Genomic DNA, 23611 nt, shown 5'->3' on the forward strand with positions numbered 1-23611 from the left:
TCAACTTGTAGTGTAAGTGTTATGATATAACAGTATTACCAATAAAACGGTGTATTAGTAATGATGTGTAATTTATTATAATCTTTAAGTTTAAGTAATTTTTTATAATAATATATATTAAATAACTATTTATATTAACTTTTTTAAACAAATCATTGATTATAACAATTATTATGACTGCAATAGTGATAACAACGCGTGTTTGATCAACAAGTGTACATCAATATGAATACAGAGTTTACAAAAGCTTTCACTAGTTTTGCCAATAAACAATACAGTCCACAATTGGTTTACAAAATGTATGAATTGACAATTAATGATTCCAATTTTGGCATAATTAATGGCAAACTTAAATGCCTAATATGTGATGAATACATCAAAATCAACGATAACATGAGTTTAAAATTAGATTATGACAAACACATCAAAGGAGATCATCAAAAACGGATAACAACAAATTCAAACAAAAGGAAATCTACAGAAAATTTGGCTATTGTTTCGAAATCAGACAAAGATTTTAATCTCAATTTGTGTATAACAATGATTGCATCGAATATTCCATTTTATAAATTAACATCAAGTAAGTTTAGAGATTTTTTAACAAAATACAAAAAACAAAATCACAGATCAAGCACAAGCAAATATTGCTGCTATGAAATTAGCAAAAGATTGCAATAAATATTCAAATTTAAGACATGTATCATGTTTAGCTCATTGTTTGCATCGTGTGTGTGAAAAAATAAGATCTGATTATAAAACTGTAGACAACTTTTTATCAAATTTGAAACAACTTTTGGCGCGATCACCAAAACGCAGAGCTGAATTTAACAATATATGTCCAGGAATACCATTACCAAAACATCCAATTGTTACTCGATGGGGCAGTTGGTTAGATTCTTCAGAATATTATATTCAACATTATGACAAAGTTAAAGAATTTGTAAAAAATTCAAAATTATCAAACAATTTAATTATGGATTTGAAAAATAGCGTTGAAAATCCAGACTTCAAGTCACAACTTTTTGAATTAAAACAGTATAAGTTTATTAACGAAAATATTGTTAAAATTCAATCAGATTCTTTAACAGTATCTGACCAAACAAATATTATTAAAAAGCTATTAACTACTCTCAAAGGTCAAATTTTAAATAAATTGGATAAATCATTAGAAAAAAATCCTGATATAAAGTATTTTATGGATATGCCAGATTCGATATTTAATTATGCTCGACTTACAAGTGCTAGTGTTGAACGTTCATTTTCTAAATATAACGACATTTTTCATGTAAAAGACGAAGTTTTAAAGAAAATAACATTGGAATGTATTTGTTTGTAAATTTTAATAATTTTTTATAATTTGTATTTATTTGTAATATTTTTATTTGTAATTTTTTTATTTGTAATTTTTTTTATTTGTAATTGTATTTATAATTAAATTCATAATTTTGTATTTTTTTTGTATAATTTGTATTTTTAAAATAAATTTTTTAAATAGTAATTTTATTTTTTGTGTGTAGTTTATAATAAAAAAAATTATATATAAATTTCAAAAATTCAAAGCTCAGTCCCTAACCGCTAACCCCTTTTTGTATTATTACTCATAGCATGCGTATAGCACTCATAAACATAGTTAGAGGTGTACCTACAAACAGTAAGTCAGCTTGGTAAGGGGACGATTCTTTATACCCAAACTAGCTGTTACTTAATATTTGAAATGGCAATAAACAACAGTGGCTCACAAGGGAATCGATCCCCGGACTTCGTACCTCTGTGTTGTTTATCAGACAACACGTGAAAACAGCCGACTTCTTAGGTCAGTACACCATTGAGCCACGGACTTCCCTAACCGCTAACCCCCTCACAAGAAATAAAATATTATCTAAATGTGAACGTTCTTAAAGTGTCTACCCCTCTCCTCGTTCACAAAAGTTCGCTTTAGCTAACCCCCCTCCCCTCAAGTGCGAACGTAATATGTGAACCACGCCTTATACTATTTCACTACATTTTACTATTTATACAAATAAATACAAATACATTAAAGATAATATTGTTGGTTATTAATCAAAATATTAATCAAATATTAACTTTAATTTGTTTGTATAACTACTGTAACACACATTAATTAAATATCAAATCATAATTATTTAAATATTTGTTTGAAAATTGATAAATACATTCATATTATTATTATTATGTGTAAGACTTTCATTAAAAAAGTTCAAAAAAATTCTATTTAACTACAAATAACATTATTATACTTTTTTATAATAATTAAATGATTTAATTATATAAAACTAATACAAAAAAATTAAATATATTATTGAAGTGAACTGTGTTTGAATGAGAGTCAGTATAGCACTGAATAGAGTACTTCTATTGTGTCAAATGAAACATTGTTTTACTATATATATCAACAAAAATAATAATATTTTAGTACAATAAGTGCCAACAAAATTAAACCAAAATAATTGACAAATATATTTATATTTAGTTGCAATAAAATTTTTATTAAATATTATTATTTTTATAAATTAAAATTCGTTTAATTAGTAAAACAATCATACTTAAATAATTAAATAATAAATAACAATACTTTAAAATATGTTTTATATTAAATTAATAAAAATAATATTACAGATGAAATATATTTATTTATACTTATAATATACATATGCATATATAGGTGCAGAAATTGATTATTTTGTTTACTAAAATGTTTTTTTATATATTTAAATTATTTTTTCATTTTAATATTGTTATTTAAATAATTAGTAGTAATAAATTTATTATTTAATAATTATCAATAAATAAGTTCAAACATAAATTGAATGTATATTACTATATAATTTGGAAATATTTGTGGAAATGTTTGTTTGGCAAACAATTACTTTTAAAGTACTTTAACGACACGATTATTAATAATTTTAATTTATTAAATAAAAAAAATAAATAATATACTGATTATTATATTATGTTATATTATAAATAGCGTTGTATTTTACACTAATCGAAACCATATAATTTACTTATCGATACTATACAATAATCTATGATATTTATATATTGATATATATTATACAGTGTTATACATTATACACTATTAATATCATTGATTAAAATATAGATAATTATTATATAGATATAGATATTTATTATATGCTAACTCTCCATTCATTTTTCATGTCAACAATAATATAATATATTTTGATTTTAATGTGATTTTTTATAATAAAGTTTTTATTAAAAATATTTAAAATACGACTGCAATTATTTTTTAAAGCACAGTTTTTACATATTTATATAATTTTTTATATAAACTATTTTTAAATAAGTAGATTCTTATATATATAAAAAATTATAATGTTTTAAACTTATTTTTTATTTAGAAAAATGTTTTTAATTAAAATATTACATTTATATTTAAACATTATGTTTGAACGTCTTTTATTATATTTAATAAATTGATCACAAAAATCATGTTTATATATTTAATTCTTTTATTTATAAATATATAAAATTACAAAAATATACTTTCAAAATAAAATTATTTAATAGGAAATTATGATTTTTAAATTGAATTACATAAAAACTTCTATTAGAAAATTATCAAAAAAAAACATTTTATAAAATAGAGAACTTATTTAATAAATATACTTTTCAAACAAACTTTGAAAAAATGTTATTTTCTGGAATCTATAATTTGTCAGTCATTTCGAAATTCTGATTTCAGATTCGGTTAAGACATCAAAAAAGGTATAAACGATGAAAATTAAAATGAAATATATATCAGGAATATAGAAAAAATGGCGACTAAAGTATAAAAAGTGTAACAAATTCTGAATGGATTCATATAAAGCTTAAAAATGTAGAAAAAGATTGCCTTAAGAACTGTTAATTTATTTTGCCGTTAATATAATCAAAATAACTTATAGTTATTTTTAAAGTGAAATTATAATAATTATATATAGTATTAGATAAATCAACTATAACTCATAATAACTAACTTATTTTATCAATCAATATTTTGACTATAATATAATTTAATAAAGATTATATTTTGATAAAAAAAATAATATATAAATAGAGATACTTTTGACAAATGAAAATGTCTATCAAATAAAATAGATGTCCGAAATTTCAGGTATTTATGGCAGACATTTTGGTCTGTTATAAAACAGGCATCTATTACTTTCAACCCTGGTTATTATATGAGTCTATAATTTAAGGTATCAAAGTATGTTTCTGGCAATGCTATATAGCATTCTTGATGGTTTATATATATATATATTAAATAATAGATAAATCTAATAAAAAATATATATTTATTAAAAATGTTTTTTAAATTTCCTATAATAATCTTTTTTTAATAATATGAATTGTTTACAATGAAAAATCAATTTAAAATGTTTATTGAATACTGTATTTATTGATGCTAAAATTAAATATACCTTTATATTTATTTTTGGATTACAATATAATATATTTAGTATTAATAAATATTATTTATGTTTAGTATAATAAAAATAATAATATTATATGTATTTTGTTATAAATCTTTGTTTTTGAAAATATATAATTTTGTTGGATTTTATAAAATTCAAAATAACTAATTTGGTAATTTGATAGAGTTTTATAAGTAATATAATTTTATAAAAAATTAATTAATTAAATTTATTACAGTAGATAAAAAATTTTACTAAATATTCAACTAAATTATCATTTTTAATATATGATTTAGTTAATATTATAATTATATTTTTTTATGAATATTATTTATAAATAGATGTATTTACTTAAAATAGACTAATTATTAATTGATTTTATTATTGATGTTTATTCTGTGATTCAATTATTATAATAATATTTATTATAAATAATAGAAGTATTATATATGATATATTACAATAAATATAGATAATAACAGTTAACCTACAATTAGAGTGTAATACTGTATAAACACAATTTATAATTTATTTTTAGTATAATAAAAGTATGAAACTCACAATTATATAATAGTATAGTTGAATACATTAACATATTGAATATAATTTGTTTTATTAACAATATTTATAAATATCTTTTTATAAAAGTTTAGTTTTTGAAATAAATTAATCATTTAGAAAATGTTATTATTGTTATATAAAACTAAAATTATACAAAAATATAATGTTTATGCTATTCAAATTAATCTTTGAATTTATAAAATTTGTTTCAATAACTATTTGATTATAAACACATATTTGTTAAAATAACATTTCAGAAACAGAAAACTTCCGTAATTGAAATTTAAATTTTTTTTACAAATTATTAATTGTATAATATATATATATATATATATATATATATATATATATATATATATATATATATATATATATATATATATATATATATTTGTKTGTATATATATATATATATATTTGTTTGTATATATATATATATATATATTTGTTTGTTTATATATATATATATTTGTTTGTTTATATATATATATATTTGTTTGTATATATATATATATATTTGTTTGTATATATATATATATTTGTTTGTATATATATATATAATATCTAATAATTTAATTTTTAAATAATTGTTTTTTAGGAGATTTTTAATTTTTTAATTTATCATTTTATTTTTAATGATAATATTAATATTAATTTCATTCAATATTTTATTTTTTTATCTTTAATAGTAAGACATCTTATATTATATAATAATTAATATTGAAGTGAAGTGAAGAAAATAAAAGCAATTTATTGATAAGAATTTGTCAATTATTTGTTATTATAATTTATTATCAAATAATTTGAATCATATGTATAATGACTATTCATATATCAATATATTATCCAAAATGAATGAAACGATGAATGTTTCGCAAACATTGGATACTAATGATTGGATAACCGATGAATTGCCAGAATTGTTGTTAAGGAATATATTGATTGCATTCAGTTATTCATTGATTGTTTTTATATCACTTTGTGGTAATCTTCTCGTCTGTAAAACAATTTGCACCAAAACTACCCGCAACTCAACTAACATTTTGATAGCAAATCTGGCGTTTTCTGACATTTTGATGACTATATTTAACATACCATTCACTGTTGTGGACATCCTATTAACCGATTGGATATTTGGTCAATGGATGTGTTTTTTGGTACCTTTTATTCAGGCGTGTTGTGTCTATGTCTCTGCTTTTACAATGGTTGTCATTGCTGTCAATCGTTGGCAATCCATATATCAGACCAAATATCGACAGCGCAACCAAAGCATTGACAACATTTGGTCCAAACTGATCGCTGTTATTGTTATAATATGGATCTTAGCGGCCATTCATTCAATACCACATACTGTCTTCAATGGAGTCGTTTTGATGGAAACGGAAGATAATCAAGAAATCAAAAGGTGTCGAACCATTCCTCCCAATTGTTTACCAAACATACAGCTCTACATTACAATCATTACATTTGCCACACAATATTTTATACCATTATGTAAGTAATTGTCATATTATTCATTAACTAAAGTATGTTATTAATAATAAAAGTTAAATTTTTAATTCTACATTATTATTATATACATAAATTTATATAATAAGTATTACTTAATATAATGTTATATTGCTACATATATTTTAGATTACATAAATATAAATTATATTTTTTCATATATTTTATGTAAAATATTTAATTTTCTAAACAATTTTTGAACAATATAATGGTTACCACTATTTATGTGGTCCAATATATAAATCTCAATTTATATACAGACAATAATTTCTGTATATTCGGTCAATAATTATGTAAAATGTGTTATTAATTTTTATTATTAAAAGATTGCAAATATTTAAATTGTGTTCAATCGACTGTTATATTGAAGTTATATTTTATTATTCTATTATAGAATTTCTATATAAATATAAATAATATAATAATATAACAATTTTTTGTTATAATAAACTGCAATATTAAAATATTTATTAAAATATTAAAGTTTTATAATAAAAATAAGGTATTTTAATATAATCATTAATAGGCTGTCTATTTTAAGTTATTTAACTATTTTTACCGGAGAATGTGCTGATATTAAATATATGAGTATATCATATAAAAATAATAAATTTATAATAGTAATTTATATGATTTATAATTAAAAAAAAAAAAAAAATTTCTACAGTTGCTGACCATAAACGTAGTTTTATCATAGTATAAAACATTTTAAATTAAAATAAACTACAATTTGATAAAATACTACATCAGAAAATAATGTTTTTAAAAATTGATTACTAAAAATTTTTAAAAATAAATAACTAAAGTAACTATTTGATAATTTTTTAGTGACTTAAAACTATATTTTAGCACCTTTAAATGGACAACTTAATCATTATTATGCTTATCATACTGTACATTATTAAATTAACATTCAATACAGTATAATAAAAATTTTATTAATTATATTCTGTACATGTGTCAGGTTTTGTTAGTATATAAAATTAGCATTTTATTTTTTAGTATTTTATAAAAAATGTTTGTATAAATAAATAATAATGACACTGTAAACCAACTTGTTTTTAACCAAACATATGTTTTATTAGTATTTTTTAAAAGTTATTTTATTATAATAGCTAATTACATCTTACCAATTGCTTTAGGTATTGGCAAAAGTAAAAAGTATTCGATCTATTTTTCCATATCATATTATTCAACAACTATTCAATAGCATATGTTATGAATTTTATCAAATTATCATTAATAGTTTCAAAGTTATCAGACACTTTATCAAATATGTGAAATTTTATCTTTAAAGACCAATATTTTCAATTCAAGTGATAAGTCTGACTCATAAAATGAACATATGCTTCTTCAACTATTACTCTTTTATTCGTAAGTTTTTCGGAATTATTTTCTTAGACATTTTTTCAAAGTCACCTCAATTGACAAACCAAAAATTATTAGGAACAAATTGACAAAATTGCTTTTGTACTGCTAATTCTATAAAATATTTTTATAACTGTTATGTGCGCAAAAAGCCTGATTATTACTCCTACTCATGACATATACTAATTTAATTTATGATCAGCAGTTGTTTCCTGAATGAATCGTCTTTACAAGTGGTCATTAATTATATTTGGTCAACTTTTAAGCTTTATTGTTCTTTTCTGAATTAATTTATATTTAAACTGATGCTGGTATAAAAAACTTTATTACCTTGTGAGTTAACAGTTTAATAAACAATATTTGTTTTTTTGTTTATAATTTTAAGAAAAAAATAATGTCCCAGAATTTTGCATATTTAGTATACGAAATATTCAACGACAAGACCTCTTTTAATTACAATAACTTTGAAATTATTAATTATAATTTGATAAAATTCATAACATATGTTATTGAATAGTTGGTTAAAAATATGATATAAAAAAATAAATCAAATTCTTTATACTTTTGCCAATACCTAAAGCATTTGGTAGGATCTGTATGTGCATAACTAAAATGGTTACTATTTGAAAATTATAAATATATTTTATCGCTTTTGATAGTTTAATATTATTTAAAAATATATAATAATATAATGTTTTTATAACTTTTCAAAAAAAGCTTTTAACGTTGATAATAATTAGGATATAGTTTATATTTTTACAATAATTAGCAATTGAACGTTAAAAATTTTTTAAAAATTTAAAAAGCTTTATAAAATGTCCATTTTTATACAGTAATATTGATTTTGTTTAAAACAAATGAATAAAATATAAACAATTTTATTGATTTGATTATTACAAATTTATAAATAATATAATTTATACATGATCAGACATGATCATGATCATGATCAGAATTTATACATAAACAAAAATAATTATATAATTTAGATTTTTAATAATATGTATAGTATTATATTAATAAATACCTATAAAATAAATTAAATATAAATGTTATAAACAACTTTATTTCATAGTTATAGATTATTATATAAATAACTAAATTAAAGCACTATATTATAAAAATGATTTAAGAATATGTTATCAAAAAAGCAAATGTTTTATTAAATTTGTCTACAAGTTGTCTGAAAAAAATCTACAAAATATATGTCACAAATTTTGTAATAAAAAACAAGTTTTTTATATTGAAAATTACTTTTTATTTTGAAATTCTTCAAATTTAATAATAATAATTCTATCAAAAAATGTTTATCGATATTTCAAACTAAAATTAATATACTATTCTTTTAAGAAATCTATAGTAAAAATATAATATATAATTACATCATAAAACATGTCGTATATATAAAATACTTATAAATTTCTAACTTATACTTATCCATAGTTTATATTACTTTAAAAAACACCATAATTAACTTAATCAATGTTTAAATAATTTAGATTAAAATTTTAAACAAATAATTAAAATTGTCATTAGTAAGAAAAATAAATATTTGTTATTTTTGTTTAATATAATAAATATATACTTTTTTATTTAATGAAACTATCTTTAAATTAAAAACTTGTGTTAAATACAAAATAAAATATTTAAAATTGATATTTTTGAAAGAAATTTGTGATAATTATAATTGAAATGATAATAATATTTAATAATAATATTAATTATGTAATCAATAGCCATATCAGCGGTGGTATACATAAGGATAGGCTTTACAATGGCTTCTCTGGGAAACGTGTGTTCAGTTGTTAATGAAGAACAAAGAAATGAATTATCGTATAAAAAGCGCCGAAGAATACTATTATTAGTACTAATTGTACTCTTATTTGGCATTTGTTGGTCAGTACTGTATATATATATATATAATTCAATTAAAGTATATTTTAATATATTAAATGTATTTCTCTAAATAGGTTACCATTTCATGTTTACTACATTTTAGCTGATTTTCGAATAACTAAATATAATTTTCAAGTATTTCTTTTGGTAATTATTTTAAATTATAGCTAGAAATTAATATAAATATTTAATACTCAATTTAATATATAAATTTTTATTACTAATTAACAAGTTTTACATTATTTTTTATTAATTTATAATGCTGACGTATGTCCAGTATATGTAATTTATTTTTAAAAATTTTGTATGAACTTTAAATTTAATGTTTTAACTGAAAAGTTTAACTATAAGATAAAATAACAGTAATTAGCTAACTCTAAATAACAATAATAATAATAATAAAACTTATTTTCTTAAATAATTTATTATTGTCTATTTTAATAATGAATAATCTTATAAAGTAATTTACACATTTGGAAAAACAGCGCACATTTTTTTCAGGCGCTTTTTACAACAAATTTATAATTATTATTATTAGAAAATATAATTAAAAAATGTATTTTAACACATAATTAATTGTAAAAAAATCGCTTAAAATTAATGTGCGCTAATATTTTTTCATTGTTTAGGAAACTCATGAGTAAACAATATATGATATTTATATAATATAAATATATTTTTCTAAACTAATGGATCTAAATGTTATATAATATTAGAAATATTGCTAAAATATTATATGATATGCGACACAATCTTAGTTTTATACTTAAGTGTCAGTAATCTACTTATAAAATAAATTCTAAGCAATTGTTTAGATGTGTAGACTTTGTACTTTGAGTTTTGAAAATAAAAATTTATAGTAAATTTCTAATTGAAATTTTACTTTATTATTATATTATGAAATGTCCATATTTAGCTATTGTAATACTTTATTAATGAAACTTAATTTAAATTTACACTACTATACAACTGAATACTACTATATTTTAATATAATTATGTTATTATAATTATTGTTTTTGTAAAATTTTAAGTCTAATTTAAGTGATTTAATTGATTTTGAAAAGTAAAACTTAAAATTAAAAATCAAAATAAATGATAAAATAGACTTAATAAGTCAAATACATAATTATAATGTATTGTTTTAAGAAAAGTAGTAAATATAACACAAGATTAGTAAATAAAATAAATTTTAGAAATTTTGCAATAACTTTTGAAATATTATTTTTGCCAATTTCTACATTTACTATAGATGTAAAAACTGTGATCACGTATTGATTAACACATTTTTACTACATTTTTACTAAGATTACTAAATCCTCATTTATATATAAATTTAGAAACAATAATATTACAAAATGCAATCTATACGTCAAATAATTTGTTACAGTATATTATGTACCAAACAAAAAGTAAAATATATTAGATAATGCAATTATAATAATTAATTTTACCTATATATGTATATGAATATACTGTATATTAGTATCATTATGTTGCATAAAATAAGCTATTTTTAAAATTTATATTAAATCAAATGAGATATCTGAGTATAGATTTTAAATATAGATTTGTATTAAATTATTTGAAAGATATTAAGTCAAGTATTTTTTATTGTCTCCGATTTTGGCCAAACTTATACAATATAGTATGTTTGAAATTCAAACTTTGAATAATAAAAAATACTGATACAAAAATTTTGGTTACATTGAGTTGAGAACATAGCATTGGTTACATTTAAACTTATTTTATTTAATTAATACTTTTAAATAATAAACTATAATTAAAATATTGTTTTAATTATTGTTACAATGTAAGAAAAATTTTTGTATTAATATTTTTTATTTTTCAGCCTTAATATAGGTTATAAGTTTGGCTAAATTCGGAGACAATAAAAAAATTTACTCAATATTTTTATATATTAATATCTAAAACAAAGACAAATAATTTATTTATAAATAAGTTACAAATGTTTAAATATTCAGAATTTCAAACTAAACACTATAACATGTATTTGTAATTTGACAATTTTTAATAACAACGATGAAAAATTGATCATGTTAAATTATTATAGCATTCTTAAAGCATTTATCAATACAACATGTTATATAAAATGTTAAATAATAATTTATTCAAATAGAAAAAAATTTTAAAAGCTTTATAAATATTAATAAGCTATTTATTTATTACTCAATAATATAAAAATTTTATACAATATTTTTATATATTTTGATTTAATTATAGTGTCATTGGGTGGCAATGTCTTCTGTGTGTTATAAGTATGTAATTTTATGTTTATTATAAATATAATTTTAGTAATAATTTAAACATTTAATAAATTGATTAATTTTTTTTCAGTCCATTTGTATATTTTTGGTTAAACAAAAACTTTAGAAATGATGCAAAAAATATAATTAAGTTTTTGTTAAGAATGAAGACAACAGAATCAGTTCAGTCTATTGATAATCAAATGACAACAATAGATGTCTCGTGTTTTTATCGAAACAATATTACAATTACTACTAATTTATAAATTTTATATAAATTTAGTTTAAATAATATAAACTTAAATTAATTTGTATTTATATATCTTATAACTTTGTAATTATTAATTTAATAATATTTGTAATATTTGTATTAATATGACATTACATATTATTTATCAATATAATATAGTAATTGTAGAATATAAATATTTATGTATTTAATTAAAATAAAAATTTTCATTTTTGTATAAATTATATTTTATGTAGATATTTGTTGAAATAATTATCATAACAATTACTTCACAATGTTTTATTTATTATATATTTTCACGAACTCCTGAAAGGAGTACGTATATGCATTCTATAAGTCTGTCTGTCTGTCTGTCTGTCTGTCTGTCTGTCTGTCTGTCTGTCTGTCTGTCTGTCTGTCTGTCTGTCTGTCTGTCTGTCTGTCTGTCTGTCTGTCTGTCTGTCTGTCTGTCTGTCTGTCTGTCTGTCTGTCTGTCTGTCTGTCTGTCTGTCTGTCTGTCTGTCTGTCTGTCTGTCTGTCTGTCTGTCTGTCTGTCTGTCTGTCTGTCTGTCTGTCTGTCTGTCTGTCTGTCTGTCTGTCTGTCTGTCTGTCTGTCTGTCTGTCTGTCTGTCTGTCTGTCTGTCTGTCTGTCTGTCTGTCTGTCTGTCTGTCTGTCTGTCTGTCTGTCTGTCTGTCTGTCTGTCTGTCTGTCTGTCTGTCTGTCTGTCTGTCTGTCTGTCTGTCTGTCTGTCTGTCTGTCTGTCTGTCTGTCTGTCTGTCTGTCTGTCTGTCTGTCTGTCTGTCTGTCTGTCTGTCTGTCTGTCTGTCTGTCTGTCTGTCTGTCTGTCTGTCTGTCTGTCTGTCTGTCTGTCTGTCTGTCTGTCTGTCTGTCTGTCTGTCTGTCTGTCCGTCCGTCCCACATAGGTCAGTGGTTCGAATCCAGGCTCTGCTACAATTTATTTTTTTTAAATTTTTTGATAAAGCATCAAAAATAAGGTATAGGGGATCAGCATTAAAATTTTGATATCTCTTCGGGAACATAGAAAAAATGGCGGACAAAGTAAAAAAAAAATTAGGTAAAAAATTTAACCTTTAAAATTGCATAGAATATCAAAATTAAGATATAATAAATCAACATTATTTTTTTTACTATAGTTGAGTTTATTTCGTTATAATGAATCAATTGATACCTTACTTGATAACATAGTTATTTATTTTTTATAGTGGATCATTTGATACCCTACATGACTAAAGTTTACTTGTATTCGTATGGAAATGCTTTCTAGCATTCTCAACTGGTTTATAATGAAGAGATAAATTAAAAAACATATATATATTACAAGTGTTTAAATATTTTTATCAAAAAAATAATTATAAAATCGAAACTTTTATTGAAATTTTACCACAAAAAATTAATTTACATTTTTAACAGAAAAAGTTACTTTACTATAATATATAGCAATTAAATTTTCATCAAAACATGACAAATATGCAAGTATTTAAAATTTATTTCATTAATAGAAAATGCTATTAACAAATATTTTTAAAATTTAGACAATAAATTTGAGTTCAATTACAATATTAGAATGTCATAAATATAATAATATTATTAAAAAACCTTATAATTTTAATTATATATTTAATATTCAATTATATACGGTATATATACTGTATATATATTTTTAGTAATTAATAAAGTACTTTAATTATTATTTCTCTATGATATCTAAAGTTATTATTTAATGAATAAGTTTATAAATAAATTAATTTGTAAATGTTGTTTAAATTTCATAGTACTTCTAAAAACGAAAAATATTATTGATTTAATAATTTAATAATAATATTAATTTTAATGAACTTATTTTATAATTATTAAATTACTATTTTTCATATAAAATAGTTTAATAGACAAAATAACTTTAATATAAATTATATATCAACGCTTTTAAACTAAATAAATTATATTAATTAGAAGTATTTTAATAAATTATATTAATTAGAAGTATTTTAATAAATTATATTAAACTTATAATATGTTAATTTGTTTTTAGATATTTATAAACCTTTTTAATGTGTTGTTTGAACAGTTATGAGTCAATATCTATTAAATACAGTTTATTGATATATGTAAAAGTTAAGCAACATTTTGGTCTATGGAGAGTAAAAATAAAAGAAACATCAAATAACAAAAACTATAAAAGTTTTGGAAAATATATAGACTTTTAGTACATTTTTTCAAAATTTGAAAATAAATGGAGGAATGATAATATAAATTCATTATAAAGTCCAAAAAACAACAATAAAATTTATTTAAAAAAAAATAATTAAATACACTATCTCAATTATTATTATTATTTATTATATTATTAAACTTATGAATTAATATATGTTCAAATTAGTTATAATCATATTTTAAAATTTTTATATAATTATTTTAAAAATACTGAAATATAGTGTATATTTAATAAAGTATTTGTCATCGAATGGAGTCTTATTGTTAAACATATTAGTCTTCTAAAAGTCAGATCTTTTACTTTAATATACTTTTTATACTTTCATATTTTAAATATTTGTTTTAAAGTTTGTTAACAACTATTTGCTTTCATTTATTGTTAACTCTAGTGTTGGCAAAAAAGAGAAATTTCTAGAAAGTTTCCCAAAGTTTCTAGAGGATCCCCATATTTATTCATAATTATATTAAACTATGATATATAATAAAATGAGTCAAATTTTACAAAACTGCTTATTATTAAATAATTATAATTATTTTATACAGATATCCTATTTTGTATAGTAGTCTACTACAGTATATAGTATAATACTATATATATAGCATTATGTCTTAATATAGTACATTATTACAATAGCTTTAGATATGGGGATCCCATAATAAATTATAACAATAAAGTTAAATTTCTATAGTAATTTATTCCTGAGAAATTTTCTAGAAACTTCTATTTGCCCATCTCTAGTTAACTCACAACATCAGTTTACTTAATAAGTATTAATAATCATAACATTTAAAAAAATTATTTAAACTAAAGAAATATTCTTGTTTTCAATTATTGAAATATTATTTTTTTAAAGCAATAATTATTTATAAAAAATAACTAAAATCTATTACTTATAATTTTTAACTAACTGAAAATAAATAAAAAATTATTTTTTATAAGTTATAATATAATACATTATCTTATAATATCATGATATTACAAATTTGGAAATAATTAAAATATTATTTATCACAAAAAAGATTTATTTAAATTTAGTACTCTATAACAGTATAAATGACAGTAAAAATACTGAAAACTGTTAAAATTTTTAATCATTGATAACACATATGATTCACACCTAATACTAATAAATTTGCTGCAAATGTTCAAAACAAGATAACAGACAAACAATTATTCAATGAATTTAATTTGTATGCAAAGTGTTATTGTCATCAAATATATATATAAATTTGTTATTTACATATTAAAAGATTTTGTTTATTTTCAAGAAAAATTAATTATATTTATGACATTTTAGTTTAAATATAAAGTAATTGAAATAAAACTTTTCATTGAATATTATAAAATAAAGGATATATCACTTTATACACACATTTATTAATCTCTATGTATAGTATGAACATATGTTTATTGTATGTTATACTTAAAGCTATGCATAGTTTCTGGAGTTTAAATTGTGAAATTCATTCGGGAAATCGGTCATAAAAATAACATAATATTTTCCATTATATGGAATTTTTAGGGAATTTTTAGGGAATTTACAAGGAATTTACTAAAATTTGATAAAAAAATTGTCGCTTAAAAATTGCAATAAAAACTATGTACCTCCCCCAAGATTTTTTTCGAGATTTTTTGCCATTTACACCCACCCCTGGGTCTAGTTCATAAGATCTAAACTCATTTGACCCAAACTTACTTGACCCAACTCATTTGATCCAAACTCATATGACCCAACTCATTTGACCCAAACTTATTTGACCCAAATCACTTGACCCAAATCATTTGAACCAAATCACTTTACCCAAATCATTTGACCCAAGCTTATTTGACCCAATTATTATTTTATTTTTTCAAACTACAATTATATATAAATGATACAAAACTTAATAAATAGTTATAAAATTTAGAACATTAATATTTATTACATATTTATTTTTTAACCAATTGGTAATATCTCTGGCTTTTTATATTTTTTAAAAATTAATATGTAATAAATAAATATTAATAAGATCTAAATTTTATAACTATTTAGATTATTATTTTATTAAGTTTTATATCATTTATATAGTTTGAAAAAATAAAATAATATTTGGGTCAAATAAACTTGGGTCAAATGATTTGGGTAAAGTGATTTGGGTCAAGTGATTTGGGTCAAATGAGTTTGGATCAAATGAGTTGGGTCAAGTAAGTTTGGGTCAAATGAGTTTAGATCTTATGAGTGCGACCGCCCACCCCTCCCCCTATATACTGGAATTGTAAACTCGTAGAAACCCTGATTTTATTTATAATTTACAGTTAAGAAAACATAAGCTAACAGTTAAAATAATGTTTAATATTTTAATTAAAATCTTAAGAATCTTTTTTTTAAATAAAAATCAAAATAAAGTCATATTTTAAATGTAATTGATTTTCAAGTATTAAATAACTTAATAAATTACTGTAATTTAAAACTGTATTTCAATTTTACTATTTTTACATTTATTACATTAATATAAACATTTTGATAAACTACTGTTCTGTAGTAAAATTTATGGTATACTACAAACATCTGTCAATATTAATATAAATTAGAGAAAGGAAACAAATAGTTTTTAGGAAACTAACCGTTACTCAAACACAGGAACCAAAACCAAACCTATACTGAAACCGTTTCGGTTTGTGTTTCATTTTGCATTATGAAACCGAACCGTTTTGATTCCTCACTCTAATATAAGCATCAATAAAGTTAAACTTATCGATAAACTTATAAAATTAAAATTAATAATTTTTTGACATATAATTGTCTGAAATATTTACTTTAAGTTATTAAATATAGTAATCATAATACTATTGAATTAGTTGTCAAATATTGCTTTATATTACAAACATAAACATTGATAACGTAATCAATTTAATAATTTAGTGATCACAATGTTTTTAATATATTATTTTCTGCATAGTTTACAATTGGTTACAATTTTTATCTTTTAATAAACTAAAATCAATGTGTTTCTGAAATCTTTTATTATTATATTATGACTTATCATATTATTATATAAAACAAAACAATTTAAACTACCGTATAAACCCGCAAATAGCCCCCCATGGCCATATGGGGCTATATGTGGAAATGTGGGCAATAAGTGAAAAATAGCCCCACTATTGAAAATATTGTAGTTTTTTTGAATGTGTATATACCCCCCATGCCATCTATTGACCGGTCAGTGTAAAGTCTAAACTAAAACTATTAATTATAATAAACTGTAAATTTTAAGTTTTTTAAATAATTTTTCAATTCAATGCTATTATACTGTATTTAAATGCTTTGTTACTTAAATACATAATCCGTATAACAATCATAGCTTATTACAGATCATTACATATTTTTTTATTTATTAGACCGATTTTATATGTAACCCTTCCCCCAATCGTTCCTTCCCCCACGACTTCACATATAGCCCCAGTAGGGGGGCTATATGTGAAAAATAGCCCCCTACCAAATGTTGATTTTAAAATTTTTAAAAACCGTCAGGGGGGCTATATGCGGGTCTATACGGTAATATATAATCATAAGTAACAACTTTCCATAAATTGTTTATTAAACATAAGTTTTGCTAATTAGAGAGCAGTCAATAGCTATTTGAAAAAAACAGTAATAGAAATGTTTGTTTTTATTTATGTAATTATATAGTATTGTTATTTCAACAATCATTGTATTCAACCGGTCATCACATATTTGTCTACTAACCCATTGTTGTATTCTCTATACAACTACAATATTTCTTTTTTTACCAGGGTAGATAGAAATAATATAGGGGTAGATAGGGGTAAGTCGAAATTTATAAGCAATTTATAGGGAATATATAAGGAATTTACTTAAATTTGGTAAAAATTGTCGTTTAAAAATGCAATATAAATTGTCCCCCCTAAGCACCAAGGATTTTTTTTTAGATTTTTGTCATTTTAACCCCCTGTGCCTCCCTGAAATAGAAAACCATACTCAACCCTGATTAACGCATAATAGCAAACTATTTTTCCTAATAATTAATTAATTGATCATGGTCATAGCAATAAATATATTAACAAAAGCATGCATTACTATCTGATAAAATATGTGAGACAATTACAAAATAATTATTACGATATAAAATATTTTAAATATTTTTAGTGAGAAAGTCACAAATGATAGTAATATTTTTTTTTATAAATTATTAAATCATTACATTCATGATTACAATTGTTGTATTTTAAAGTATAATTTATTAATAGTAACTTTTTATGTTTCATATAAATGATATAAAACAGCAAACATAACAAATACTACAATATAATATTTTTGATTATAATTGAAATTAAAAGCAATTAAATATATTTATTATATGAAATTTGATAATTTTGAAATTTCTAAAACTTTTAATTAATTTTAGTATAAAGTTTATAATTTTTATTGAATGTATATAAATCAATTGTTATATTAAAGATAGTGTTTTAATAGATTATAATTATAAACAAATCATTAGTTAAAATATCACAGTTAAATAAAATATTACATTAAAATTTATAAATTATTAAAACAATTACATAACTTTATGTTTGTGTTAATTGTTTTAAATAGAAATTTTCTTAAACTTTATTCAATGTTTACATACAAATATAAATAGTGAGTTTACTTAAAATACTAAAATTTAGTAATTAGTCATTAAATAAATTAATGTTATTTTTGTAAATTTTGAAAATATAAGTATTATTTAAATAAAGAATGTACTCTATTTTTAAAATAAATAAATTAAAATGTTCGTATCTTTTTTATGGAATAATAATAATAATAATAAATATATAAAATATTGTATTTTTATATGAATTTTAATTAATTGTTAATTAAACATTTTTTTATAAATTTATAATATAATAAATATTTATTTAACAATTTTTTTTTATAAATAAATATATAATAAAGCGTAATAATAAATAGTATTATTAAAAATTATGTTTTTATTAAAAAAGGATAATTAAAATATAAGAATTTTAGTAAAAGAAAGTTATTTTGGAAACTTGTAAAAAAATTTATTTATTACTAATACTGTTTTATAAACTTATAGTTTATCTTAAGTTATTTATCTAATGCATTATACGATATAATATAACTTATACTGTATTAACATTTATATTTAGTAAATGATTATTGACATTATATAACACTACAAATGTCATAATATATTATATTATTTAATGCTTTATATTTATAAAAGTTCTAACTATAAGAATTTGAAAATCTTAAATTTTTTTCTAATATTTCTAAACATAATGTATTATACATTGTATATAAATTTTTGAACAAAACAAATTTTAAAAATGTTTAAAAGTTCAATTTAAACTAATTTTTTATGGACAATAACATTGATTTTAGGCATAACAAATTATTTATTAATATGTATATACAAACACACAATAACTTTTTTTTAAAATGTTATTCTGTTATTGTATATGAAAATGGATAGAAAAATATGTTTGGAAATTTTCTTATATTTATTATATATAATTTTTTTTAATTTTAGTTTAAATTGAACTTTTAAACATTTTTTAAATTTGTGTTTTGTTCAAAAATGTCTTAATAATTAGTTGAAATACTGTTAACTCTCATAATATAATTTTGTGTAATCTGTTATTATATTTACAAAAAGTAATACCTATATGTTAGACACTACAAGTCAAGTATAGTAAATACAATTAATTATTTTTTAAAAATGTCTTAAATATTTTACGTTTCATTGACTTTTGAGCTAAAGTTATTATATTGAAATTGTATACATTATATACATTTTATAATAAAACAATACTTTTTTACATTAAATTATGTTATAATAATATAAATAAAATCAACAAAATTTTACAATGCTATAGTTAAAACATTTTATTTATAAAAATAGAATAATATATCTTTTTATAATTTAGTTAAATTAAATGTACTACAGTATTATCTTAAGAAAAAGAGCTATTTTTAAATACATGTAATTATTAAAAATTTATTAAATTTATTTTTGTAATATTGTTTGTTTTTAGTAACATTTGGCACTTTTCTAATTTGTATTTATTTTATCAAAAATGAAATAATAAATATAATTAATTTTAATAATTATTTAAATATATTTAATATAAATCTCTTTTTTGTTATTTAGCACTTAACTTATTCAATAAAATATAAACTTTAGTTATACTGTATTTAAAGGTATATTTTAAACATTTAAGACATGTAAATAAAACAGTTTCATTGTATATAACTTTTTAAATGAAACAAATAATTATATGAATTAGCAAAACACACATAAAATATATTTAGTATTTTTGTACTATTTTTTTGTACACACATTTTTTGAAAGTAAAGATAAATTATCAAATATTTTATATTTTTAATTATAGATACATTGAGTGGTAAATTAATTGTATTTGAATAAAATTTATAAATTGATGAAAGTGTCGATTTATGATTAAATGATTTGTAGAATCAAATAGATGTCTATTTTTAGACAATTTAATTAAAATATATTGTAAAATAAAGCTTAATAAAAATTTCATTTTATTTAATATAAAAATAAAAAATTATGTCATTTCAAATAAAATATTTTGTATAACATTATTATTTTAATTTAAATAAGATATCAGTAATGCAATTTAGTATAATTTTATTTAAATGTATCATTAGATTAATAATAATAATACATAAATTACTGTATATTATATTGTATTTATTGTAAAAATAGACTATTTTATACTAGATTGTCATGGCTTTTAATAAATATCAACTTTAGTAAAATATTGTTTCATATATTTAAAATTATTTGTAACTACAAATATGTAATTAATATCATTTACAAATTGTGATCATTGATATCTTTAATAACACTAATGTCAAAATAACACAAAAATAACAATATGTCCATCAATAGTTTAAACATAAATTGTGACAAATTAAATATTATATAATATACTTTATATATATTTAATAAATGAATAAAGCATTTTATATGTAAAATTTATAAAAACACTATTATATTATTTTGTTTTATGCTAAAATATACACATAATATGCAATATATATATATATATATATTTCTAGAATAAAATCTACAGTAATTCACTATTGATTTACATAATTTCATCAAAACAGTACTTTATATACAAAATTTTTGTTTATTGCTTAATATTGATGTTAACGTAAAGTATCATTTTGAGAGTTAACTAACATTAATTATTTAATATAGGATTTACCCATAAGTTTTGTGTTATTTTATAATTAAATATTTTTGTCGTAAACTTTGATATATATAAATACAACCAAAAACAGTAATGTGTTTTACCATAAATTTGTAATGACTCTAAATATGTTTGAGAAAATTATATTTAATGAAAAATAAAACACTAAAAAACACATGATATGAATGTAAATAAAAGAAACTATTTTTCGTTGATTTTACTTGAAATTAGTTATTATTTACAACTTTTAATACAATTTATTAAATAATTTTTATTAAATTGACTAAAGTTAAGATGTATTTTAGAGATGTATTATACAGTTTAAGAGTTTTAAAAATGTATAAAATTATTATTATTATTATTTATGATAATAAATTGTAATCATTGAATCATACAGTAAATAAATTTATGAGTTATATAAAATAAAACCATTTCAGTTAAATTTTATTTTTGATAAAACTATAATAGTCTATACATTTATAAAATGTATTTATTCGTAAAACTTATTTTCATCAAATGTTATCAATGGTTAGCCTTATTTTTACAAACCATTAATTTTTTTGTTATATTTATATAATAACTTATGTTTCATTAAATTTATGATACATTAAGCAAACATTCTAATAAAAGTTTTATAATATTTTTAACATATAATTAATATAATAATATTTATTAATTTAATGCCTCATGAGTTATAAGAGTTGATTAATCGAAAATAAAATGTTTGTTGAAATCAAAGTTATGATCAAAAACTGTTAGAAATTATTTTCATTTTCAGTCACTTTTGATTACATGTTAGACATATTTGATAGCAAAAGTGCATCGCTTTTGATATACTTATTTAATAATATAAAATATATTATATATATATATATATAAGATATATACTTTATAATAATGTATATATACAACACCAAGAATTGCCATTTTATGAAACAAAAAACATTTATTTTGATTTACACTAATGTTTGTATAGTATTTGAAACTAACGTTTGATTTGTTATTTTGTGTATTTTGTAATCTTTGAAAATATATTAATAATAATAAAATATTATAATAAAGATCAATAATTTAATTTTATGATGAGTTTGTATAATTTAATATTATAATTATTATAATTATAATCATATTAAAAATGTTTCAATTATATTGTTTATACAATTATATTATATATTTAAATCAAAACCCAATTCCACTATTTGTTTGACACTATAATTATTAGTCATATAATTATAAATAGTGTTTTGAATGATTAGTTGTGAAGACATGTGACTAAAAATCAGTTGATCGCTAAAAGTTAGGTTTAAATATAAGAAAAAAAGGTATAAAAATCTATCTCTCAGTGGATATCTTACATGACATCTATAATCTATAGTCTATATCATATAAATTATCAATAATTACTACTCGACTACTTTGATAATTATGTCTTATAAAATATAATTTACTAATTTATTATTTATATTATTAAATAATTATAATTTAAAACAATATAAAAAGTCTTAAGAATAATATTTTTCAATTTTATAGATAAGTAGATATTTTATTTATATTTTATTTTCATTTAATGCTAAATTTTTACAATATAAATAATTTATTCTAAATTTTTACATTTTTAAATATCTTTAAAAATTAACTTTAAATATTCATACAGTATAATATTTATTGTAATTTATATAATATCTAAATATTTAAACAAAGATAGATAATATAACAATAACTATAGAAAAAGATTTTTAAAATACAAATATTGTTAATATTTATATAAATGGTTAATATAAATGTATTTAATGATTATACAATATTAATAAAATATAATATAAAATAATTAAATTTCTATTCTATAACATTCATTCATAGGTATATTATTAATTGG

The 23611-nt window shown here is 19.7% G+C and overlaps 1 protein-coding gene across 1 annotated transcript; it reads left to right on the plus strand.

Annotated features, from left to right (window-relative positions):
* The first annotated feature begins 5854 nt into the window (after window positions 1-5854).
* LOC128960371 (G-protein coupled receptor 83-like) lies at window positions 5855-9883 on the plus strand. Its single transcript, XM_054306445.1, has 3 exons — window positions 5855-6497; window positions 9617-9753; window positions 9851-9883. Exons 1-3 carry the CDS (start codon window positions 5855-5857, stop codon window positions 9881-9883), a joined length of 813 nt encoding a protein of 270 aa, XP_054162420.1.
* The last annotated feature ends 13728 nt before the right edge of the window (window positions 9884-23611 follow it).

The sequence above is a fragment of the Oppia nitens genome, unplaced genomic scaffold (genome assembly GCF_028296485.1).
Source record: "Oppia nitens isolate AA-2021 unplaced genomic scaffold, nextdenovo-longstitch-racon4-pilon3 scaffold13_pilon_pilon_pilon, whole genome shotgun sequence".
Lineage (NCBI taxonomy): Eukaryota > Metazoa > Arthropoda > Arachnida > Sarcoptiformes > Oppiidae > Oppia > Oppia nitens.

What these genes read in the sequence shown, in the direction of transcription:
- LOC128960371 (XM_054306445.1), top strand. Translation starts at nt 5,855, where the DNA reads ATGAATGAAACGATGAATGTTTCGCAAACATTGGATACTAATGATTGG. An exon ending in ACAATATTTTATACCATTAT is followed by an intron (nt 6,498 to 9,616) that starts GTAAGTAATTGT and finishes TGTAATCAATAG; the next exon opens with CCATATCAGCGGTGGTATAC. An exon ending in TACTATTATTAGTACTAATT is followed by an intron (nt 9,754 to 9,850) that starts GTACTCTTATTT and finishes TTCTCTAAATAG; the next exon opens with GTTACCATTTCATGTTTACT.